The sequence below is a fragment of the Amphibalanus amphitrite genome, unplaced genomic scaffold (assembly GCF_019059575.1).
Source record: "Amphibalanus amphitrite isolate SeventyFive unplaced genomic scaffold, NRLGWU_Aamphi_draft 000004F_arrow, whole genome shotgun sequence".
In the NCBI taxonomy this organism is placed as follows: Eukaryota; Metazoa; Arthropoda; class Thecostraca; order Balanomorpha; family Balanidae; genus Amphibalanus; species Amphibalanus amphitrite.
This window is the reverse complement of record NW_024881501.1, coordinates 1,996,603-2,021,284: the sequence shown is the minus strand read 5'-3', so window position 1 is coordinate 2,021,284 and position 24,682 is coordinate 1,996,603. Positions and strand designations below refer to the sequence as shown.

General features: G+C 56.9%; 1 protein-coding gene across 1 annotated transcript in view; it reads left to right on the top strand.

The window, feature by feature from the left end:
- Window positions 1-23,533, top strand: part of LOC122371250 (serine/arginine repetitive matrix protein 2-like) — a 36,923-nt gene extending 13,390 nt beyond the window's left edge. Inside the window, exons 5-32 of the mRNA XM_043347459.1 lie at window positions 47-146; window positions 1,926-2,143; window positions 2,379-2,522; window positions 3,011-3,166; window positions 3,575-4,238; window positions 4,669-5,039; window positions 5,193-5,330; window positions 5,719-5,844; window positions 6,098-6,152; window positions 6,229-6,287; window positions 7,377-7,481; window positions 7,732-7,897; window positions 8,241-8,338; window positions 9,672-10,086; window positions 11,349-11,414; window positions 13,130-13,939; window positions 14,270-14,537; window positions 14,811-15,110; window positions 15,174-15,897; window positions 16,191-16,388; window positions 18,908-19,036; window positions 19,559-19,702; window positions 20,142-20,231; window positions 20,644-20,822; window positions 21,487-21,655; window positions 21,950-22,110; window positions 22,453-22,621; window positions 22,992-23,533. Coding sequence (XP_043203394.1) covers window positions 47-146; window positions 1,926-2,143; window positions 2,379-2,522; window positions 3,011-3,166; window positions 3,575-4,238; window positions 4,669-5,039; window positions 5,193-5,330; window positions 5,719-5,844; window positions 6,098-6,152; window positions 6,229-6,287; window positions 7,377-7,481; window positions 7,732-7,897; window positions 8,241-8,338; window positions 9,672-10,086; window positions 11,349-11,414; window positions 13,130-13,939; window positions 14,270-14,537; window positions 14,811-15,110; window positions 15,174-15,897; window positions 16,191-16,388; window positions 18,908-19,036; window positions 19,559-19,702; window positions 20,142-20,231; window positions 20,644-20,822; window positions 21,487-21,655; window positions 21,950-22,110; window positions 22,453-22,621; window positions 22,992-23,024 — 6,255 coding nt within the window. The 3' untranslated portion in view covers window positions 23,025-23,533. The remainder of the gene's footprint in view (window positions 1-46; window positions 147-1,925; window positions 2,144-2,378; window positions 2,523-3,010; window positions 3,167-3,574; window positions 4,239-4,668; window positions 5,040-5,192; window positions 5,331-5,718; window positions 5,845-6,097; window positions 6,153-6,228; window positions 6,288-7,376; window positions 7,482-7,731; window positions 7,898-8,240; window positions 8,339-9,671; window positions 10,087-11,348; window positions 11,415-13,129; window positions 13,940-14,269; window positions 14,538-14,810; window positions 15,111-15,173; window positions 15,898-16,190; window positions 16,389-18,907; window positions 19,037-19,558; window positions 19,703-20,141; window positions 20,232-20,643; window positions 20,823-21,486; window positions 21,656-21,949; window positions 22,111-22,452; window positions 22,622-22,991) is intronic.
- Window positions 23,534-24,682: the final 1,149 nt, after the last annotated feature.

The following is a 24,682-nucleotide window of genomic DNA, read 5'->3' as shown; positions in this document are numbered from 1 at the left end:
ATAAGGTTCAGTAAACAAGCTCCTTCCGTGTCTCTGTGTGTTCCAGTCACCAGCGCTGCCGAGGAAGGAGTCAGCCTCGGGGGTGATGGGCAGCCTCAAACGGTTCATGGGAGTGCGGCCGCTGCCGCCGCCGCCCACACAGAAGGGTAAGTGTCACCGTGTGGCCGGTATAAGTGATCACTGGCTACTGCTGCCGGTCATTGCCGCTTTGGAGCGCTTTGCTGTCTCGTGAAGCTTCAAACACAGTCAAGGACGTTACCGCAGTATAGTCTCTCTTGAACGTATCGCTTCTCGAAAGATCGCTCCCTGTTTTGAGAGCTCTTGTTTTTTTTTTAGGGTTGGACACCTGGCCGGCCTGTATCGTTTTAACGGTTTTATGTACTAGTCGGCCAGGTGGCTACCCACAAAGTTCAAAAGCCAGGGGCTCTCAAACCAGGGAGCGATAACGATACTTTCGAGTGGCGATACTCTAAAGAGAGACTATACACCATGCCTGTAGACTCGGCGGTCTGAACCGCACTCCTCCGGAAGGCGCGTCCTCCGGACGGCCCTGTGACCGGTCGGGGAGCTGTCACAGGCGGGTGTAGCGGCACAGCTGAGCGTAGGTCACATCTGGACGAGCTGAGCGGGCCGCCGCCACTGGCAATGCGCCAGGGCCGAGCGGGAGAACGATTCGGCAGACTGAGTCACGCACCGCACTAACCATCTACCAACAGACGTCATTGATAGTTGTGCGGAAGGTGATTGATTTGCTAGGGCAATACATCAGCACTTTTTACAAACTTGGCCCTATCAAATAAACCGTGCTGATAAGGGACACAACTAAATGGTCCGTAAAATGGCCCGTATACCGCCCCGTCAATAATGGCTAGAAATTACGAACTATAAAATCTTTTGCGCTTTGTATAGGTAAGCGCTTATTCTGCGCCGCACTGTTCAATTTTGATTGTGGTGAAAAAGCGGAAATTTTCCCATTTTTTAAAGATATTGGTCTACAGTTTCCGGAGTACTTTATCAGTAGGTATTTGTCCTTTCATACATATTCCGTTTTTTACGAACAAATGCACCTAGATATGTAAAATTTTAAAAATACACCTTTTAATTTTGATCCTATATGATTTTGAAAATTTTGAACTTTTGAAATTATGAGATAACAGTTTGATCAGTTTGAAATGTTTTTTACTCGTCTAGTTTTCGATCAGGAAATACGAAGGAAAGAGAACAGAGAGAGCGTTTCGACCCCCTCCCCCACGGGGCACGGATTAATTGGTGCCCGTTTATTAGTTGGTCAAGGGATCGGTGGTGCGTTCCTAAATAGCCTCTAGCTGTGAGCCGTCGGATGTTTATGTTCTTGACCTCGTGTCCCTCTGACTGTACCCCAGGCCGCGGTCAGGGGTCTGAGTGTGCCCCCGACCGCGGTCAGGGGTCTGACTGTGTCCCGGCCGTGGTCAGAGGGTCTGACTGTGTCCCGGCCGCGGTCAGGGGTCCGACCTCACACCCCTGACCGTTCCTCTCTGCCACCCGCCCGGCCGTGGTCAGAGGTCTGACCTCACTCCCCCTCTGACCGTTCCTCTCTGCCACCCGCCCGGCCGTGGTCAGAGGTCTGACCTCACTCCCCCTCTGACCGTTCCTCTCTGCCACCCGCCCGGCCGTGGTCAGAGGTCTGACCTCACTCCCCCTCTGACCGTTCCTCTCTGCCACCCGCCCGGCCGTGGTCAGGCGGCCTGACTGTATCCCCAGCCGTGGTCAGGGGTCTGACTGTACCCCCGGCCGTGGTCAGGGGTCTGACTGTACCCCCGGCCGCGGTCAGGGGGTCTGACTGTGTCCCGGCCGTGGTCAGGGGGTCTGACTGTGTCTCGGCCGTGGCCAGGGGTCTGACGTCACCCCCTCTGACTGTCCCCCCCCCCCCCCCCGGCCGTGGTCAGGCGGCCTGACGTCGGTCTGGGAGGAGCCGTCGGTGCAGCCGCTGCCGCCCAACCTGGGCCCTCCGCAGGCCACCGTCCAGCGCAGTCCCAGCCGCGGCTCGGTGGACTCGGGCCGGCCGCCCTCGGACGACACCAGCGCCGCCCTGCCGGCCACTGTGGCAGCTATTAATGACGCTGAGCGCCACCAGAGGCCGGCCGCGCAGGACCAGCGCGACGCGGTGAGAGGCCGGCACCGCAGGGGACTGCTTCGGTGCACATCACTTACTATTAAAGACAATGGGAAACTGCCTTGATTGTAACCGCATTTCAATAAGCTTTGGCAGTTAGTACCTACTTGACAGAACAACAAAGGTAAGCTGAACCATGCAGAATACATGACTTACACGTTACCTGCTAATTGATCAGGGCGTTTTGAACGAGCTCATTTAATGACCGATGTTCTTAATATTTCAGGACCGCGACCCGGTGCCGGTGCGCCCACGGAGTCAGTCGGTGTCGGCGCACATGTCGCCGGCGGCACAGCAGCACCAGCAGCACCAGCAGGCCTGGATGTACCCTCCCGAGCACCAGCACCCCCACCAGCACGACATGCTCCAGGTGAGGACGCCCCCGGGTGCAGGAAAGGGCTCGGCGCTCCGGAATGGCCGCGTTCGTTATACAAAGTAGTTGGGACACTGCCGGCGAACAGGGGAACTATTGTTTAGATAGTTGACCACAGATGTCGCTAGTAGTTTACGCCTGATCTGTATGCTGTACCGCATGACGTGTTTCCATTCCGCCGTGGTCTCCGAGTGAACAGCACGTTCATGGTGATCTGTGACCTTATTAAATTTGATTTAAATTTGGTCTCCTGAACCAAAGGTATACAGATAACGAGGCGCACTCTGCGCTCAGCTGAATGCCAGCACTAGCAATGCGTCGTGTGCCTATCTATGTACCTACCTACTTACTTTTAAACGGCTTATTTTTAACATGTAAGCTTGAAACTTGTGCCATGAACTTCTGTAACTATCAGTATCAGCGTTGACACGCCTCCCCTCCCCACCTTTCTCCCCCACCTCTCTCTCCCTCTCCCCTTCCCTCAGGGTTTCGTCACCACGCGGCGCGGTCAGAGTTACCGGGCCGGCTGGCCGGGGATGGTGGCCGCCGGAGGCTCCGTCTGCGACATGACCTCACCGCCGGCCGGACACCACATCGGACACCCCCTCGCACACCCCGGCTTCCATCCACACATGATGCACGTGAGTCGGTGCGACTGCGAATCGCAAAAAATATAGATTTATGCGGTTATCATAGAGTAACTTCAATTTTGTCTGCCAAAACTTTCTGGGAACGTTATCAATATTGATAGGCGTAAAATTGAACAGGCCCTCTTCGACGTTTTTAACCCACCCGGGAGGCTAAGCGTAGTTAAAAGCAACTGCGATGGGTTTCAGGTACAATAAACTGACAGAGAAGTCCCTACACAATATGCATCAGTATCTTACTATACATTATACACTAATAAAGTGCATGAACGAGTGTTACATGTAAATTGTCAAGTCACTCTTTGTCTCTCTGACTCCAGTCACTCTCTAGTCCCTGTCACCTCTCCTTAGCTCAGTCTCTCTCTGTCCCTCCCCCTGACTCCCGCCCTGACCGGCCGGCAGGCGCAGTCGCTGGCGCAGCTCGGCTGTCCCACGTGTCACGGCCACGGGCCGCCGCTCTGGTACCCTGCCGAGCCGGCCGACGACCAGCTGCACCGGTACCCGAGCAACAGTAGCCTGACGGCCGCCGCCGCGCCCGTCCGCTTCGTCTCGCAGCGCGACCTGCGCCAGCCGTCGCCGGCGCCCAGCGCGCGCTCGGGCCGCGCCGCGCGCCCCCGCCGCCTGGCCCGCTCCCAGATGGAGCTCAGCCGATACCCGACCGACTCCGACGAGCCCGGCTCCGGCGTCGAGTCCGACGACGAGAGCGACGCGCCGGCCGACGAGGTGGCCGCCTGGGCGTGCCCGCACTGCACCTTCCAGAATTCGGCCGGCACGCGGGTGTGCGCCATGTGCTGCCGCTCGGCGCCGGCGGCCGTGGCGCAGCAGCGCGCCGCGCACAGGAGGCGCCGGCGCCGCCGGTTCCCGCGCGGCCCGATGCCGCCCGGCTCTCCGGCGCCGCTGCGCGCCCGCGACCCGTCCCCCGGCTCCGTGTCGCACGGCCGGGAGCGCAGCCAGCGGTCGGTGTCGCGCGGCCCGTCGCTCGGCAGGGACGCCGCGCCGGCCGAGCTGGCAGACGGCGTGCAGGCCATGAAGCTGGAGGCCGCCAGTCGCGAGCGCCGACCGTCAGGTAACGTGATCCTGTGGCAGCCGGTGCCGTACGCCTGGGGCTACGGGCCGCAGCCGCTGCCCTTCTGCTAGCACTAGGCCGCCCGCTAGATAGCCGCGTCCAGTAGCCGCCGCTGCACTGCGCAGATGCCGCGTCCTAGACGAGCGAGTGGAGCGCCGCTGAGGAGCGCGGCTTCCCCCGGAGCGTGTGAGAGTGGCCACCTGTAGACTAGAGACTCCAGAGACACTGGAAGCGTGCCGAGGGAGTCGGACAGCGCTGCGCGGCGCGTGTGTGGGCGTGTGTGTGCAAGCTAGCGAGTGCTGTGCATACGGGTGTTAGTGTGAGCGCAGCGCTGTGCAGCTGCCAGCTGCCAGAGGCTGAGCGCAGCGCTGTGACCGGCGGCCCACTGAGGGCGGAGCGCGGCCACTGACGTCCCGCCCGGTCGTTACAGACGCGGCGGCGGCGGCGGCGGCGGCGGTGCCCCGGCGCGTGTCGGTCGCGAGTGAGTCGGCCGCCGAGGGCCCGGCGCAGACGACGGCCAGCGTCGGCACCTCGGACGCCGAGGGCGGCGCGCTGCCGTCGGAGTCGACACAGCGCGACGGCGCCACGAGCGTCGCCCGGAAGCGCACCCAGTCGACAGGCACCTCTCCGCCGCCGCAGACCATCGCCACGCAAGTGAGAAGTAGTGTCTGGCCACCGGCGGTACACCGGGGACCGTCCATAAAACAGACACCGACTGGGGCGATCAGCGCGCCACTGCACTCAGCTCGTGTTTCCGATCGATTATGGATAAGATTAAAAAAATGCCGCTTGTATTTGTTTTAGCCCGAATATCTTATGTTGCACTTCCGTGACCTTAGGGAAAACGCAAACTGTAAAAGTCGCTTGATCTGTATCCGCCTTATGTCTCTGGTCACATGTCGGACGCCCAATAAACGCGCAGTGCCCCGATCTGAGTTCTGTTTTTGCCTGCAGACGCCCGATGAGGCGGCGATGTACTCGGAGGGCTCGCTGGGGCGCGCCGGCTCGCGCACCTCTCTGGCCGGCGACTACGAGCCCTTCCGATACGGTCACCGGGAGGCGCGCAGTCTCAAACGGACCCAGTCCTTCCAGGTACAGACACGACGGGGCGCCGGAGCCGCAGCTGGTCCGCAGAGCAGCCCTCCCCCCCCCCCTCTCGGCGACCTGTAGCCTCTAGAGCAGCGTGTCCTGTTCAACTGCCGTGAAGGCGGGCTTGAAGAAGTCTTTTAAAATTCAGCTTGCTAGTTATTTCGTTGGCAATTACGAGTATTATTCGGCAATATTCGGCTTTCTCGTAAATATTCGGCTTTCTCTGCTAGTGCCACATTTTATTTTATCCACTGAGTCAGATGTCCTGTCACCCCGGGCCGCGCTGCGATCCTTGCTGAGAAGTTATTGATTTCCTCCGAGTAGATTCGCTGCTAACGGTCCGTCCGAGCTGCGGAGACTCGGTATCTGAGACCGGTCCCGTTCCCGACAGGCGTTCGGGCAGCGCGAGCGTCAGGAGCGGGCGGACCCGTGGCTCTACTTCGGCACGCTGGGATCCCGGTTCCAGGGCCGGTCCGGATCCAAATCGTCGGTCCACTCGGCCGCCAGCGACTCCAGGGTAGGAGCACGGGGAGGGGGGGGGGGGTAACTGGAGGGCCGGAACCCGGGGAAGGGGGTGGGTACTCCAGGGTAGGAACACTAGGGCAGGAGGCGGGGCTCCGGGGTAGGGGCCGGGACTTTATAGGGCAATCAATAACTGTGGTGATAAACATGAAACGACGATAAACAAACTTTTTCTGGATATTTCGTTCTCTATGGCTGATAAGTTCTCGGCGTGCCACGTTTTAACTCACTTGTCCGTTTGTCAGCAGGCGTTTGCGGCGTACGGTTCGGGGGCTTCCAGCCGCGGAGAGAGTCCGGCGCGGTACGGTGGTGAGAGGTCCCACTCCCGGCACCGCTCCTACGCCGGAGAGACAGCGAGGAAGGTGAGAACTGGGGTAACACGGCGGCGAGCGGTCCCACTCCCGACACCGTTCCTACGCCGGCGAGACGGCGAGGAAGGTAAGAACTGGGGTAACACGGGATACAGGGATCCTATTCCCCATACCGCTCCTACGCCGGCGAGAAGGTGAGAAAGGTAAGAAGAGTAAGGGAGTAAGAGGATTCAATTCCAGACATCACCCCTATGCCGGCGAGGAAGGCTCGCGAGAATGGCAGCAAACAAGCTCAGGTATGCATGGCTACAACAAAACCAGCCGAGTGTCCCTGTCGAACAAAGTGGGCCGTTGGGTGACTGATGGCGGCCTCTCTGACCTTTTTGGTGACTGATGGCGGCCTCTCTGGCCAGCTGATGTCTGTCGGCTCGGACGGTGTTATATTTGGGTCGGTCGGCCGGCCGATCCCGGGTGTTTGCTGTTGTTATTGTTGGCCGGTCTCTGGGGTACTGTCAGCGGATCAGCGGGACTGAGAGGATCGGCCTGTCCCTGCACGTCAAACCAACCACGACCAGACGGCGGGTAGTTCGACGGTCCTCGAACTAAAGCAGGCTGATGTCCGACTGACGATATGACTGTTAGCCCGCGGCGACGGCAATCCGTCATCCATCGATCAACTGGCAATCCGTGACGGTCCTGCCCGCCAGAATATCTTAGGTAATGCATCTCAGCATTTAGCTTTTTTAATTCTGGCTGTTACATACGGTGATCAATTTAATCGAACGTGCGTGCGGTTTCTTTATAGTTATGTTTAGCAGTCTGCCATTGTTTATTCATTGGATAGGTGTTCTGGCCTATTTGAATAACTACACGCTGGTAAGAAGTCGAACAATGCTCCCGGGTATATCCGCTGGTCCTCTGGTCAGCCCCACTGACAGTCCGTCTGACGCCCTGACTGACCGCCCCCTGCACCCCCCCCCCCCCCTCCCGCAGCCGGCGGAGGGCTCTGACTACCCGGTCGGTCTGTCTGACGCCCTGTCTGATGGCGTGTCCCGGCCCTGTCCCCCTCCCCCCCCCCCTTCAGCCGGTAGACGGCTCAGACTACCTGGTGGGCCTGGAGGAGGTGTCCACGCTGACACTGACACCTCTGTCCGCTCTGACACTGACACCTCTGTCCGCTCTGACACTGACACCTCTGCCCCCCCCCCCCCTTCAGCCGGCAGACGGCTCCGACTACCTGGTGGGCCTGGAGGAGGTGATGCTCAACAGGAAGTCGGACGCGTCAGCCAGCCAGGGCATGGAGCTCGTCCTGATGCTCCGGGTCAGTGCAGGGGCGCCGCCGGGAGCGTCCAGAACAGCTCACAGACCGAGTTGACCGATTCGATAGCCCAGTGGGAAGCACCAATATTTTATTTTCAGTCCTGCGCGAACAACTTCATGATTCTAAATATAATTACTAAAATAAAGATGTAAATACATCAAGGCTACCAGTACCAATGCTATGATTAGTAATTCTGGAGGGTTATGTCTTTGCTCGTTGAAAGTTGAGACCGGCCTGCTGCTGTGTACAGGACGCGGAGCAGCACAACTTCTCGCCGGAGGATCTACAGATCGCTCTGAACCACTGCTCCGAGCGGCCGCCCGTCGCCTGGCTGCTGGACAACCTCGACAGTATGATCGAGACCGTCTGCACGCTGGCTACCAACTACGGACACGAGCGGCCCGAGAACGACGTCGGTGGGTACTGCAGGACGGGACCGGCCGCCACGAGACGCTCCAAAGGCCATGGGGTGCGGGCGTGAGGCGATTTACAATACATATTTCGCTGGCTTTTATTGATGAGCAATAGCGATAAGGAGGGAAAGGCATGCGATATAATAATCTGGTAGGTTTTTGGTGTAAACGATTCCTTTCGAACATTTTCTGTTAAATTATCTAATTGCTTTTGCAACATGATGTTGTTTTACTTAAAGAGCTCCTTTAAACATATGCGTAAGCGTGCGTTATTCACCAGCAATTCGCAGTTGTGGCAGTGATGTATGTTTCGGAATTGGACTATGGCGTTTTACTTCGTTGGCAGGCACGATATCAAACAAGGAGGCCCGTGACGCGCTGCGGCTACATAAGGGCAATGTGTGGAGCGCAGTGACCGAGTGCGTCGAGCAGCGGAGGAAAAAGGTCAGCCGGGGACCTACCGGGGACAAGGGGCGGTACGTGACACAGGACAGCTATCTGATAACACGGTGGCTAGGTGGGACGGACCGTAGCGTCTACATTTATTGAAACTCGATAATAGTTTGTTAACCCGGCGGCCGCTGGGCCTCAGCGCCACCCGCCGGCCGCTGGGGGGGGGGCATATAGTTGCCCCCCTTTACTTCTGCGACGATATCGTCGCAAAGCGAAGAGATAAAGAAGCGAAACTTTGCACACATCTTCCTGAATACCTAGCCGAGGTTGTGTCCAAATTTGGTGTCGATCCCATTTGAAATGACGTCACAGTGTCGTCATAAGTGAAATTATAGATTTGCGACTCTCATATTCCTCCCATGGATTAGCACAAGTACAGACTCCTTGAGGTAGCACTTTGGTGTTAGAGTCCTGATACAATGTGCAAAATTTAGCCCTTTTCCACTTCAAGTCGGGGAATTCGCTCGATAAAATCTGGATATAGACATTTATATTTTGTCCCATAGCAGCTTTTGTAGTTGCCGCTTCCAAGTAGGAGCAGGAGCTATGAAACTGCAGTCTGCTCCAGTGTCAACCAGCACGTTTACCCTTTTCCTGTATATTTGATGCAGTCTTGCAATGCAATCCAGCCATCCAAGAAACTTTGCGCGAGACGTTTTCTTGGATGGTTTTCTTGGATAGCTTGATTTCATCGAGGGCTTCTGTTTTAAAGAAAATTTGTAAGCTTTGCTGAACTGTTAAGTAATAAGAACTGCCAGTATTTCAGTAGCTAACGTGTAGTTATTGTTACTGTATTTTATTTATGCATATTCGGCCTTTTTTTAAGCAGATAACGAACGATATTAAGAAACATACAGGAAATAATATCTAGGACTCTACCGCGACGAAATATTTCTATCTCGAATTTTCAAAGGATTTCATGCACTCGGCCAAGGCCTCGTGCATGAAATCCTTTGAAAACTCTCGATAGAAATATTTCGTTTTCGCGGTATCGTCCAAGAATGTATATTCTCTGACACACTGACACTGGTGACACCGCTGCCCGCTCTGACACTGACAATGGCGACACTGACACTGGTGACACTATGTGCCCGCTCTGACACTGACACCGCTGCCCGCTCTGACACTGACACCTCTGCCAAGTGCCAACCCTGACACTGACACCGCTACCCGCTCTGACACTGACAATGGCGACACTGACACTGGTGACACCTCTGCCCGCTCTGACACTGACACCGCTGTCCGCTCCGTTACTGACACCGCTGTCTGGCCCGCTGCCCGCTCTGACACTGACACCGCTGCCCTGCCCGCCGCCGCCGCGCAGTACGCCCAGCTGGCCAGCCGCGGCGCCTTCCCGCGCGAGGACGTCATCACGGCGCTGACGGCCAACCACGGCTCGGTGGAGGCCGCCTACCTGGACCTGAACCGCACCCAGCTCAAACCGTTCCTCATGCGCCTCTGGGGACCGCCCCAGGGCGTCGAGGTCAACGAAGGCGCGCCGCCCGGCCGACCGGAGGTCACACCGCCGCCCGCGACTGAGCCGGAGGTCAATGTCGCCGTCAAACCTGATACAGCCGAGGTCAGGGCCGCGGCGGCGCAGGCGGACGGCGGGACTCCGACGGAGAAGGCTGCTGTGCCGCCGGACGGAGAGGTCAAGGTCACGCCGCCGGGGTCAGCCGAGGTCAAGGTCACGCCGAAGGTCGGCTCTGCCACGGTCCTGGCGTCAGCCAAGGCCGACAGTAAGTAAGAAGGCACCTCTGTCTCTCTCTCTCCGTGCCGTTGTGTCGCGCTGTGTCGCTTTCGTGCCGGGCCGGCGGGCCGATCGCCACATACGGGGTCCGATGGACTCCATCGGCGGCCGTGCCATTTTGATCGAGCAAGGTTTGCTTTTTCAAACTAATGTGAGCATGCGAGGCTGTCCATTTCACTAAATTGTTTTATCAAAAGCACGCCGTGGCAACTAATGTACCTGCGCTCAAATATTTTTCATTTAAAATGTTTGGCATGAATCATGTGACACGCATTTTCCCCGCACATAAGCCATTCCAGAGGTGTGTGTCACCCCGGTCTTACCCGGCCATAACGTAAATGAAAATGACGCGGCAGGTGGCTGACGGTGTCTAACACCATGCACTATTTACGGATACCGACGAATGGAAGCAAATGTCATGCTATCTTCGTTGGATGGTGATACTCCTGTGAGCTGATCTTTGGCCTCCCCAGCCGTGCCGGCGAGTGAAGCGGTCACTCCGTTTGCCGACTGACCCACATGACCCACCTGTGACTGTCCACTGTCCACTGCCCCACCGTGGCTGTCCGTGTCCACTGCCCCACCGTGACTGCCCACTGCCCACCTGTGACTGTCCACTGTGACTGTCCACTGTCTACTACTATCCCACTGTGACTGTCCAACGTCTACTGCCCGACGTGACTGCCCAGTTCCACTGCCCCGCTGTGACCACTGTCCACTGTCCCCTTACCCCCCCCCCCCCCCCTGGTCTGTGCTGTTTGTGCCCTGTGGTGCGGGCTCCCTCCCCCGCCCCATGTCTCCCCGACATACGTTAGCTGACACCGACGTCAGTTACAGTAGTTCCCCGTGTCTTCCCGACATCTGTTCGCTGACACCGCTGTCAGTTGCAGATAGTGTCTCTCTCCTTGCCCCCCCCCCCCCCATCCTCCCTGCCCTGTCACTTTGTTCTCTGACTGACAGATAGTGTCTCTCCGTGTCTCCCCGACTCTGTTCTCTGGCGCCGCTGTCAGTTGCAGATAGTGTCTCTCCGTGTCTCCCCCGGTGTCTGTCTCTGTCTGACGCCGCTGTCAGTTGCAGATAGTGTCTCCCCGTGTCTCCCCCGGTGTCTGTCTCTGCTGACGCCGCTGTCAGTTGCAGATAGTGTCTCCCCGTGTCTCCCCCGGTGTCTGTCTCTGCTGACGCCGCTGTCAGTTGCAGATAGTGTCTCCCCGTGTCTCCCCCGGTGTCTGTCTCTGCTGACGCCGCTGTCAGTTGCAGATAGTGGCTCGCGGAGCGACCAGTGCTCGACTCTGTCCTCCGACATAGACACTGACGATGGTTAGTGCCGCCCCCGTCTCTTTAGCTCCGCTGTGTCGTCGTCCAGTCGTTTAGGCGCGAGCGTCAAAACGCCCTTCCGCGGAAGTCCGTCCATGTCCGTTGGAAATGTTAACCCACGCCCCGATTGGGGGGGGGGGGGGCGAATCTGCCCATCCAGTTTTTCGCCAGTAGCTTCTAAGCGCGTTAGGCCAATAACATCAAACTTTCAGTAGGTAACTTTTTATACATTTATTCGATATGTTACCTGGAAAATTGAGGAAATCCTTCGGAAAAATGTAAGAAAATGACAGTTTAGTGACATGTCACACATCGTGTTTGCTGATCACCGTTTTAAAACGTTTAACCCGCGCACCGACGGGGGTCTGCGCCAACTTCGCACCGACGGGGGGGGGGGCGGATGACCGCCCCCCCCTGAGATCTCGAGAACGAAGCAAGATAGCGACAAGCGGTAAACGGCATCGGATACGCACGGCCAAGATCTACAATTTTTACTAAGGTCATTTTCAGGTCAGGTCAAAGATGACGTCACAGGGGTCGAAAAAGTCAAAATGGCGGCGCTAGATATGGAGAGAGTTTTTCTCGAATAACTTTCGAATTAGTCAAGATAGGAACAAACTAAGGGCATCATCGTCATCCTCTCGTCAATCCGCATCGAATGATATATATGTTGACCTCGAAAGGTCAAGGTCAAAGGTTGACCTCAGGTCACGTGACCTCGAGGTCATCATGTATATCATTCGATGCGTCTTGACGATCTGAACACAATGAGACCATCCACGCGTCTGTATCTTGTTCCTGTACGGAGTTATTGGCCAAAAACCTTTGGTGACCTTTGATGACCTTTGATGACGTCCCATGACCTCACAGCTGCCCAACAGCAAAACAGACCTCAAGGTAGTGAAGGTTGATCGTATATGAAGTCATGTATGGTATATGGGGCCATTCCGATCCGTTTTAGTGGTAAAAACAGGGAGTTGATTTTTCCCCCATTGACTTATAATGGGGAGGTCGCGAAATTGACCTGACCTTAGGTCACCGATATCAAAATTCCGAGATATACAAATTGTAGCTACTAATGACCTAATAATATCCTGCGACTTTCAAAGGCCTCCGACATCTACTGTAGCTCTGGCACGGTGACAAAGTTGCAAAAGTGACTTGAGGTTGGGTCATTCAAAGTGACCTGGTGACCTGACCTTAAAAGGTAGGAGGTTCAAACTTGCACACCATGTGTAAAATTGATGAGGTTATAGTCATACCAAATTTCGCGGCGCTACGCGCCGCGGTTTTCCCGCTATTCGCGAAAAACCTCAGGGGGGCGGATATCCGCCCCCCCGTCGGTGCGCGGGTGATGTCGAAATGCACTGGGCAGTGCATTATTAATCGTAACTTTTGTGAACTGCCTACATCGACAAAATATGTAATACCCACCTATCTACCTATTATCGTGACCTATTGACCAACGCATGTTTGCACCGTCATTCCCATAACTCTTCATTTAAAAACACGAATTTTCCCCGAAGAATGCAAATAATTATTAACATGGCGCTAACTAGAACAAACTTCTATTGCATTTAGAATATGCGAAATGCAATGCAATTTATATTAAGACCTTTATAAATCCTAACCAGCTTAGACGCTAATCCATATGTAAATTTTCGTGTCTTTATCATTTGGCCGGTGTAACTTACAGCAAAATGTCGTTTTTCTTTCAGATGATGCCTGCAAGTCCAAGGATTACATAACCCCTCCGACCTCCCCGCTGTTTCGCCGCGCTAACCGAGGTATCCAGCCTGCCCCGGAGCCCGCCCTGGCGGCGCCTCCTCCCCGCTCCTCTGCCAGCCCAGCACAGTCTGTCCCTGCAGCGGGCCCCAGGCCTGCCGAGCTCCCCCAGCCCCCTGTCCAGCCCCCTGTCCCGTCCTCTGCCCCCGACCCCTCCCCGTCCTCCGGGATATACGAGACAGTAGCCACACCGGCTGCTGCCACTCAACACAAGACCCCCCACACACGGGAAGATAGACCCTATGACAAACCCACGGAGAAGAAAACTGGAACGTCAGAAACCGAAACCAAGAACGCCCAGCTCGCTGCTCAGCCTGCACCGTCACAGCCAACTGAGCGGCATGTGGCGCCCCCGACGTCACCGCTCTCCGGCTGTCCCGCCGGCCGGTCGGCGCCGCCCACCCCACCAGCAGAGCCGGTGTGGGCCGCCCCAGCCGGACCCCCGGCCGCCGCCGCCGCCAGCGACAGGGACAGCTCGGAGGACTACGAGCCGGCAGTGTACGGGGAGCTGCTGGTGGCCCGGGCCGCCGGCAGCCCTCGGCCCGTGCAGGGCGCGGACGGGGCGGGGGCGGAGGGCCGGCGGCTGGACGGAGAGTCGCCTGCACCGGCTGACAGACGGGCAGTGGCCGGCTCAGGGACAGCGCCGGCCCGGGAGACCGGCAGGTCAGCGGCTGTCTCTGAAACAGCGCCGGCCCGGGAGACTAGCAGGCTAGCAGCCCAGTCGACAGTGGCTGGCTCGGAGGGTCAGACTGACTCGACATCAGCGACGCACGGAGCTGCTAACACAGTGAAAACGGAGCCGACACCGGCCCCTTCGCCATCATCGTCACGTAAGAACGATATCACCAAGGAGCAGCCGAAAGCACCATCGCCTGCCAGATCATCACAGTATTCTGTTGTGAAGAGACCGCGACCGATACCGCCCTCCCAGACTGAACCACCCACGTCAGAAGCATCGCCATCCCGGGGCGACGTTCCTTCAGCGACCTCCGAGGGCCGTGACGTGCCATCGGGGGGCGGGCCGTCAGTGGAGCGTCCGGCGCCCCTCGCGTCCCCGGCGTCCCGGGCGGCAGACGTGGCGCCCGCGCCGGGCGCAGACACGGACACCCAGGAGCGGAGGTCCTCTGACAGCTCGTCCTCGTCGTCCGCTTCGACGGACGTCACGGAGAGAGAGCAGCTGGTCCGACCCGAGCCCGCCGGCTGGGTCCGCTCGGAAATCTACTCGTCGCCGGCCCAGGGCGCGCCGAGGGCGGCACCCGAGTCCACAGACGCACCCCGGGCGGCCACTGACTCTACAGACGCACTCCGGGCGACCCCCGAGTCGACGGCGGTCTCCGAGACGTACGACACTCCGTCATCCACAGCCCATCTCACAAGGCCGGGAGCCGACGACAGAGTGGCAGACGATGTCGTTCGCAGAGGAACGACCGACCGTGAGAGCTCAGCAGCAGCCGGACCGGGAGCAGACTCAGCCTCGGCAGATATCTCGGCCTCGCCGAGGGAAGGGGACGGAGCGGACGGGGCCGACACGGCCTACGAGGCCGTCTCCCCGTCGGGCGGCGGCGGAGTGTCGGCCCCGGCCGCCGGGGCCAGTCCGCCGCCGGCCGACGGCAGGCCCGGCCTGTCGCCGTCGCTGAGCCCCACACCGGGCCCGCTCCTCGCCGCCTCTCGGCACAACCTCAGCCCCAGCGAGCGGCTCGAGCTGGCCAAACGGGTCATCTGCAACCACGTGCAGCGCCAGAGGCCGGCCGCGGTCCCCGGCGCCGCCGCCGGCTCCAGCTCGCCCAGTGAGCCGCCCACGGAGCCGGCCGGCGCGCCGCAGGGGCCCTCGGTGCATTACGGCCCGTCCGAACCCTACACACCCGCCTCCGCCGCCGAGATCCCGGCCATCGAGGACGGCGCCGACTGCGCCGGGCTCGCCCGCCGGCCGCGCACGCTCGATCACGTGACCGGTGCGGCGGCGCCGGCGGCGGACAGCTCGGGGGAGGAGGCCGGCTCGGGCGGTCACGTGGTGTTCACCTCATCCGACTCTCTATCCGAGGGCTACGAGCCGGTGGTGAGCGCCCGCTTCCAGCCGGGCGTGGGCCGCGGCGGCGGCGTCCGGAGCTCCACGCGGTCGCCGATGCCGTCCGCGGCGTTGGCGGCCTCGTCCTCGGCCGAGTCGCTGTCCCGGTCGGACCACCAAGCGGCGCCCCGGTCTGTCCAGCAGACGGCGCCGGCGTCCGGCCGACAGATGACGCCCCGGTCGACCGCGACAGGCCAGGAGGGTCTGGGAGTAGCGGGACGGGCGGAGCCGACTGCGGAAACGGAGCGGCAGGAGCCACCGGGAGCGGAGGCTGCCTCAGAACCCCGAACAGACGCCGAGCTGGCCGACTCCCGAGCAGCAGAGTCAGACTCAGCTGTTGGAGAGTCGACAGCGGTGAAACAAAACACAGAGGAGGCGGCCCGTGCCGAGACAGACCCGCCGGCTGCCCCCAACGAGGCCCCGTCTCCCACTCTGAGGGGCGCTGACGAGACCGCCGGTCAGACCTCTACCGTGGGGCGTGCCTCGGAGTCCAGCGACTCTGACTCTGACTCTGACTCGGCGGCGGCGGGCGCGGCCGGGCCCAGTGACGTGGACCTGGCGGCTCTGAGGGAGGGACTCAAGAGCGGCCGGTCCTCCGTGCTCCGGAGGAACTCGGCCGAACGACAAAAGGTGCAGGTGAGCCACTCCGTACTCTCAGTAGCAACAGTCGTCTGAACTCTTCAGTGTGTCCAATCTTATCTGAGGGATGATTAAGGAAACCATGTACCGCCCAAAAATTGAGTTTAGAAGTTGTTTACAGTGTGGCCTGCGCCTGTCTAAATGAGTGTGCAGTTGCTTTCCCCAAAATGAGGCATGCACTCTTCGGGATATGCTGCAAAGTTTTCCTCTATATGTAATATCAGTCAATACCTTATCTTGGTCGTAGTGGACGGATGTAACGGTCGGCTGACGCCCCTTGTGTCCGGCAGCGCTGCGCCAGCCGCCTGGTGCGCTCGGGCCGCGCCCGCTCACAGGCCGACGCAGAGCTGGCTGCTCAGCTGATGGCGCTCCGCTTCCCGGCCGAGGACAGCCTGCAGGCGGCCAGCGAGTGCTCCAGCCTGTACGCGGCCGTCAGCTTCCTGCACCAGGAGTGCGAGCTGTGCGCCGGCCGCTGCTCCGCCAGCGAGGTGAGTAGTGGGGACGGACCCGGTCACTGGTCACTGACCCGGTCACTGACAACACCCCCAGCCCCGGTCACTGGCCCGGTCACTGACAGCACCCCCAGCCCCGGCCACTGGTCACTGGCCCGGTCACTGATAGCACCCCCAGCTCCGGTCACTGGTCACTGGCCCGGTCACTGACAGCACCCCCAGCACCGGTCACTGGTCAGTGGGGGGGGGGGGGTTGGCAGTGAGAGACACCCGGTCACTGGGCACTAGCCGGAGAGGTGAGCGCGGACACGGTCTCCCCACCCGGAGGTCGGATTGGCCCCAGTCGCCCGGCCTATAGAGGTCGGGATAGCGAAGGCCAATGGGCTAAGAGCCAGAGGCGCTATTTTAAACAGGCATCGGTAGGATTGTGATTGCAGGATTGCAAAATCCTGATTGCATTCCTTTTTGGTGGATTGCACCTGGATTTGAAATCCATTCCAAAAAACAGGATTTGATTGCGGATTGGATTGCATCATATTTCCAATTTTTGCAATCCAATCCGGATTGTGTTTGATAAGTGCTTTGAAATGGTTTGTTGCGATTGAAAATTATGAGATCGGCTTCATCGGCTTAATGTACTTTACTATCAAGGGCTTTACATCGAAACTTGAAATAATTTAAACGCTTTTAATTTAAACGCTCAAAATAATATACGCTGATGAACTACATAGGAAGGGCAAAATTACGTATTTGAGGGCGAGTTTTAAAAAATATAAAACACTGGTTGGGTAGAGGTTTAAATGTGGGGGTGTTTGACGCAAAAAATATTTCCCATAAAATACCTGTGCCTTAGATAGGAATTACTCGCAAGACTAGGTACTAGCCCTCGCCCGCACATGCCATTTTCCCATCCTAGAACGCACATGGGGGGGGGGGGGTGGTTGCCACCCCCCGCGCCATTTCGTTCCTGTTGGAGATAGAGCTTAGCAGTAAAGACCAAAAAGATTCTTTGGGAAGAGACGAATCCAATGATACCCAGTTTTACCTTCTACGGTCAGTCATTGACCTTCCAGGTCAGGTCAAACTAAAAAATGTTGCTGTTTTGGGTCACCGTTGGATACCAAGTGCGCTGCTTATCAAATACCGATGACGATGCTGTTTTCTGGTGCCAAGCCAGCTGGAACCTCTTTGTCACACTATCCGACCAGAATTTTGCTGCTGAGGTCATTTCAGGTCAAGTTAGGTCAAGGTCAATTATATGTGTTTGTATGTCTGTGTGTGTCTGTGTGTATACTGATGTGTGCACCGATTGTTTTTGGGTCCATATCACATGAAATCATGATCTGAGAAGCTTTTACCAAAAATGCAGTAAAAAAAAACTTCACAAAAAGTAATTTCAGCTTGCCTAAAACGCAATTATCTTAGATGACCTAGGTTGACCTTGACCCTGACCTTGACCCCTGTACATCGTCGAACAACATGTTCCATGATAGGTGGGAGGTAAGACTGGCAAAAAAGGCCGAAATCAGGGTGTCAAAAGCTCACAAGGCCCATGGCAAACGCAAGATGTTGAGAATTGGCCATTTGGGTCATGACATGACCTGAAAAACAAGGTCATATCTCCGAAACCAAACATCACAGAAACTTGAAATTTTCAGTGGACATCAAGAAAAGATAGACGAGCAGCTATACGAAAAATCAGCCTTCTAGCTCTAAAAATGTTGAGTGCAGAGCAGAAAGACTGCCTGGGGGGGGGGGGTGGCAACCACCCCCCCCCCATGTGCGGGCGAGGGCTAGAAATGGGTGATTTGGGGATGGAGGCACGGTCATATGCCCCCCTCCCTCCCTAGACTAGGTACTAGAAATGGGTGATTTGGGGATGGAGGCACGGCCATATGCCACCCTCCCTCCCCCAGATCCACTATAGTGCACATAATGATACAACAGGATTGCAAAAAAGGATTGCGGATTTGATCACAATCCAAGTGAAAAAAGGGGATTGCGGGTAGGAATGCAATCCACTTCGGCACAAGGAATGTGGATTGGGAATGCAATCCTTTCAAAAAGGATTTTCCCGATGCCTGATTTTAAACTTGTCTAGTAAGGAAGTTGCCAGTTGCATATAAACGACTTTTGTGTTCAATACCAAATGTGGACAGCTGCATCATGTCCAGAACAATTAAAATATGTACCCAACTGTCATTGAGCGACTGAATTCTTGTACGCTTGTCTCACAAGCACATCTGATGGGTATAGCCCACTAAGGTTTTCTGAGCCCACTATACTGACCAATTGCCGTTGTCTGTCCCCACAGCTGGTGGGTATGACCCACTGATGTGTGTCCCCACAGCTAGTGGGTATGACCCACTTTTGTTTTGTGTGTTCCCACAGCTGGTGGGTATAAACCACTGCGGTTGTCTGTGTTCCCACTGACGTCTGTGTTCCCACTATGACCCACTGATGACGTCTGTGCTCCCCACAGCTGGTGGGTATGACCCACTGATGCTGTCTGTGTTCCCACTACGACCCACTGATGTTGTCTGTGCTCCCCACAGCTGGTGGGTATGACCCACTGCACCCACCGGTGCTGCCGCAGCTGCGCACAGGCCTACTTCACTCAGCGAATCAAGGAACGGCCGCTGGCCGACCTGCGCTGTCCCTTCTGCAACGAGCCCGACCTCACGGTCAGTCCGCGGCGGGAGGCGAAAACGCCGGACGAAACACCGTCCCGTAGCTCAGCTGGTACTTTGTAACCCCTTGTTCTTTCGCGGTGATTAGAGGCGGAAGCCTATGTTCCTAGGTTCGAGTCGCTCCGACGCTCGAAATATGACGCTAAAGAGCGAAGGTCTGCGGTTGGGAAGCAGCTGGTGAACTGCAGCCAGGAGAATCAATGAGCGGGACAGGCCGTGCCAGGCTATGTGGGCACGCTCGTAACAAGCTCTGCTTAGTGACCAGCGTGGCTCTGATGATTATGTTCGGATCGTCAATTTGTCTTTTGAAAACCTTCGAGCTAGTCCTTCTCTCTTACTTTATATAGCACGCCACAGATAGGGCACTGTAGTATTAGTGGATGTGATTGTAAGTTGTGTGATGTGATGATGATGATGAATTGGGTTTTTTGGGGGCCCGGACTACAGTGGTCATCGGCGCCCATTGTAAGTTGAGTGAGTCGAGCTCGCTTTAAACCCACGACCCACCGTTTTCAGAGTGAGGAGATAGCCAGCGACTACTTCTCACACCTGGATATCATGCTGAAGACTCTGGTGTCGCCAGAGGTCCACGCACTCTTCCATAAGAAGCTGTTTGAGCGAGCCATGATGAAGGACCCCAACTTCAAGTGGTGTCCCAAGGTGGGTCCAAATCACATCTCGAGACCAAAACTCACGGCCTAGGCAATTGGGCATGGTTGAACCAGTATACCTTTTTGAATCATTAAAAAACGGTAGCTAACGGTAGCCTGATGTCTACCTATTCGCTTTGGTAAATCTATTGTGTCGGTGCAATAGTACTGTGGAATAAATATGGCATAGGTATGTGTTGTAGAAAATGTAAACATGCAGGTACAATCTGATTAACGTACATGCAGCCTGTTAGCAGCGTTCATGGGCTCTCAGAGTACCTTTGTTGTTGCTGATATGTAGGTAACAATCAAAGTCAAACTGCGTCACTGAGACCCGGCGCCCGGTGGTTTGCTGTATGTATTCAGGCTGGGTTTTCAGTGTGCGTTTGAGTGCAGTTCGGGACCAGACTCTAACGCCCGTGTGCCCTGCCTGTGTTCCCTGCGAACAGTGTTCGTCGGGCTTCATCGCGGCTCCTCGGCAGCAGAAGCTGCACTGTCCGGACTGCGGCGCCGTCAGCTGCGCCCTCTGCGCCAAAACGGTACGGTACGGGCCATTCAAGGCCCTATATACCCGGGCCATTATGCGCCAAAACGGTATGGTCGACACGTCCCGTCTGACCCAAATTGGCACGGTTAATGGTCCCCTCCCCCCCCCCCACGCCAAACCGGCACGGCCATCGCTGGGCGTTGATCGCTGCACCAAAGTATATAGGAAAAGTGTCGTGTTGGTGATGCTTTAGAGGACGCACGGTCGGCAGAAACTGCGACGCATGTACACATAAATCGCATTATCTGTGCGTCAGGACAGTAAGACACGATTTGACCCCGGCTAAGGCCTGGTACTGTACCAATACTGGACCTGTACCAATATCCCAGCTCGACTGGCTGGCAGTGGCCCCCTCTCCCGCGCTCCCCGGCGCCGACGTCCCTCTGTGCCCGTCTGTCCGGCAGTGGTCGGCGCAGCACGAGGGAGTCAGCTGCGAGCGGTTCGCCATGTGGCAGCAGCAGAACGACCCCGACTACCAGAGCGCCGGCCTGGAGCGCCACCTGGCCGAGAGCGGCATCAGCTGCCCCAGCTGCCGGTTTCGCTACTCGCTGGCCAAGGGCGGCTGCATGCACTTCACATGCAGGTTCGGACAATACAGGCATACATCCAGGAGCCATTGGACTGGGACACACACCTGAGACACCGGACACAACTCTCAACTAGGACACACCTCTGATACACGGGGTACACCTCTGGGAAACCGGACACACCTCTGGGGCACCGGACACACCTCTGATACACCGGACACATCTCTGGGACAACGGACACACCTCTGATACACCGGACACACCTCTGAAACACCGGACACACCTCTGGGACAACGGACACACCTCTGATACACCGGACACACCTCTGAAACACCGGACACACCTCTGGGATACCGAGTACACCTTTGCTGGGACAACGCGGACGTAACGCATCTCGGTCCGTCAAACCCAAAGTCACCAGTGGTTTTGGACAGTTGGCCGACTTTACCCGCGAAAGCCGATTGCCATAGAACTTGGTTAGTGTTACGGCCATAAATGTTATATTTATCGGCACCGTATACTGTGCGAGTGTGCTAATTGTATTTCTATTTTCTATGCCTTAATTTTACCACGCGTGGAATAAAGCATCTAATCAATGTTTTGAGAACGATCTTGTGTTGGTTTCTCTGTGTCTCGAACCAAGTACGCTCGGGGTTACTTGGGGCCCCACCCACAGCACGTGGAAATGTGTATTGTGTACCCCTCTGTTGTGCCGTGCAGTCAGTGCAAGTACGAGTTCTGCTCGGGGTGCAGTCAGCCGTTCAGCATGGGCAGCAGGTGCGGCAAGACGGAGCTGTGCTCGCGGCTGGGACTGCACGCGCACCACCCGCGCAACTGCCTGTTCTACCTGCGGGACAAGGAGCCCCGTCAGCTGCAGCAGCTGCTCAAGGTGCGGCCGGTCAGCCAGCGCAGGGCGGGGCGCGGCGCCCGGCAGGGTGGCCGACTGGGGGGGGGGGGGGGGGCGACAGGGCGGGCTGCTCTGGGGCTTGGGAGCGAGAACATGTGTAAATAGACGTCATATTTAACAACATGGACGATGGGTGGTCTCCTTAACCGAGCCAACGTTAACACCGGGCAAACGGAATGATTCGATTGTCGAAAGACGCGCTGCCTTCCTGCACTTTTTGTCCGGCGGTGCACCTCAGATCGCTCGGCCGGCCACTGACGCCCCCCGCACCCGCAGAGTAACGGCGTCGCGTACGACACGGCGCCGCCGTCGGGCAGCGGTGTGTACGGCGACGCGCCGCGCCGCTGCCGCGTGCCCGAGCAGAAGGAGACGGCCAGCGGGCTGCGGGACGACCTGTGCGGCCGTACCGTGTTCCCCGACAACGCCGGCCTCTGCAGGTGGGTCGGCGGCCGATCAGCCCACTGGGGGGGGGGGGGGGCGCGGAGAGAGAGAGAGAGAGAGAGAGAGAGAGAGAGAGAGAGAGAGAGAGAGAGAGAGAGAGAGAGAGAGAGAGAGGGAGAGAGAGAGAGCCGAACAGTGGCGGACCGTCAGTCGGGAGATCGGTCAGAGGGTAGCGGGTCAGCAGGATACAACTCATCCCCAACGCCCGACACTGGACGGATAAACTGCTGCCAATGGATAAGGATGTAATAGGAGTGGCCGGCCGCTGTCACCTACGATCCAATGAGCAGCTACGACCTGTGTGTGGCGTGGTCACTGAGTCGTCCCGTCCGCTGCAGGATGCACTACATCGAGTACCTGTGCGGCCTGGTGTGGAAACACCAGCTGGACCCGGTGGCCATCAGCGACGCGGCCGACCTGCGCCAGGAGATGCGCCGGCACGGCAAACGGGTGCGCATCCAGCGCGTCCGAGAGTCCGACGAAAAGTACACCGCCGCGCTCCGAAAGGTAGGCGGGCATGGGACCAGCGGCAGCCACGGCGGCAGCATTTCATGGTGGACAGGGAGGGGACCCGTAAAGAGGGGAGCAGAGAGGGGAGGCGTCATACCACCTCCCTCCGCAAGGAAGGCGGGGAATATTGGAAGTCGGCGAGGCTCCTCCTCCGCTGAGGAGACGGGGGAAAGGAGTCTATGTATGTAACTGGGGTCACCAGGGCGTGCCAATGTGACCGCAACTCCCTGATGTATGCATGCTTCCACACGATGTCGATGGTCGGCGTATCGCTGCAGCAGCGCTTTGCTGACTCTGTTGACAGTGGTGTCTTTGCTGACTCTATTGACAGTGGTGTGTCTTTGCTGACCCTGTTGTCCGTTTTCAGATAGTGGAAGCCGAACTGCCGCTCAACGTGTGACTGCTCCAGTCCAATGCAGTGACGTCTCCAGACCAGTGCAGTGACGTCTCAGACCAGTGCAGTGACGTCTCAGTGACAATAACGAATGGACAGCCTGGCTGCCCCGTTAGGCTGCGATTACCAGTGTCAGCTGACAGCAGGCCGGCGACTGTGAACAGTGTCAGCGACTGTGAGCAGTGTCAGCGACTGTGAGCAGTGTCAGCGACTGTGATTAGTGTCAGGCCAGTACCTGTCAGCACGGTCAGACCGGTAACTGTGAGAAGTGACTGTGCCAGCAGTGTCAGACCAGCGACTGTGAGACCGGTGACTGTGAAGTGTGCCAGCTGACAGCAACCCCAAGACTGTGAGAAGGGTCAAACCCGTATAAGTGCCTATGATAAGAAGATTTACTGTCACAAGCCTATCATACAAACCAACATGCATGTCAATTGTACAGCGAATGACACAGGTATGCACTATGCAGCTCCACACCAGAATGGCTAATAGTTAGTACCCACGCCAGAATCCCGTGAGTAGGGGAGACCCGGGAGGTATGGGCCCCCTGGAGGTATGGGCCATCGCAGTTTTGAAGAAGTGTTGCGTATTTTTACACATTTGACAGCGTTAACTGGTAGCAGCCATTCCGTTATACAACCCACGTGATTTTCAAAACCTTCCTCAGTCTTCTATGGCAATGAGCGGCGATAAAGCGTTTTTGCCCTTTTCGAGTAAAATACGGTACATACAGAAAATTCGTGATAAATTTGAACCAGGCTCGTTTTATGATGTCAGACCATCGCTAACATAAAGTTTAAAGCATGCAAATTAAGACTGGATAGACAATATGAAGCTTTCTTGCAAGATTATGAGCTGAGATGCTACGCACATTATGGCGTCCTAACCGGGAGGTTTGGGCCACTCACCCCCGGTGATCCTAAATAAATGAAAGGATGCTTTCATGAAATGTCCCCGTCAATAAATTTTATTTTTGTCGCGTAAGGTCGAAAATTTAACTTCAAATTTCATTCGAACAGAAATATATTATTCATCTTATTTCATGGCGCATGATTGAGTTTACCAAAATACATATGGGCCCAAGTGACCTCCATGAAGCAAGCTGTTGGCCACTTATGTGGTTCCTGGGCTCTAAGAGAGATCGAGGTAGATACCAGCTACGAGTATTATTCTCATTGTCGAGAAAATAATATGAAACATGACAACGGCCCATACCTCCCGGGCCATGGCCCATACCTCCCGGTGCATTTTGCTGGATCGAAAAAGCACATGATTTATTGAAAGTTATCTCGAGACAAAATACTTGATCCCAGATGCCTAATTTCAGGCACACGTTGCAGGCGAAAGGCAATTTCACGTACACAGAGTGAAAAACCGAGTCTAGCCACTGCCCACTGGAAGAAATTTGCCTTTTCACAAAACCGGCCCATACCTCCCGGGTCTCCCCTACACACCGTAGGAGTAACTGCCCCCGCTGAACTACCCCAGCCTCCACAGTCGTCCTGCAGGCCACTGAATGACGAGGCTGGACGGCTGCGAGACCCAGTAGGTCACCTGATAATGTTTAGCTCCCGCACAACCCGTAACGTGCCGACCCTTTGTGCAATTACAGTCTCCATATACGCCTTCGGTAATGTCCCGCCTACAAATAAGTTGGATAATTT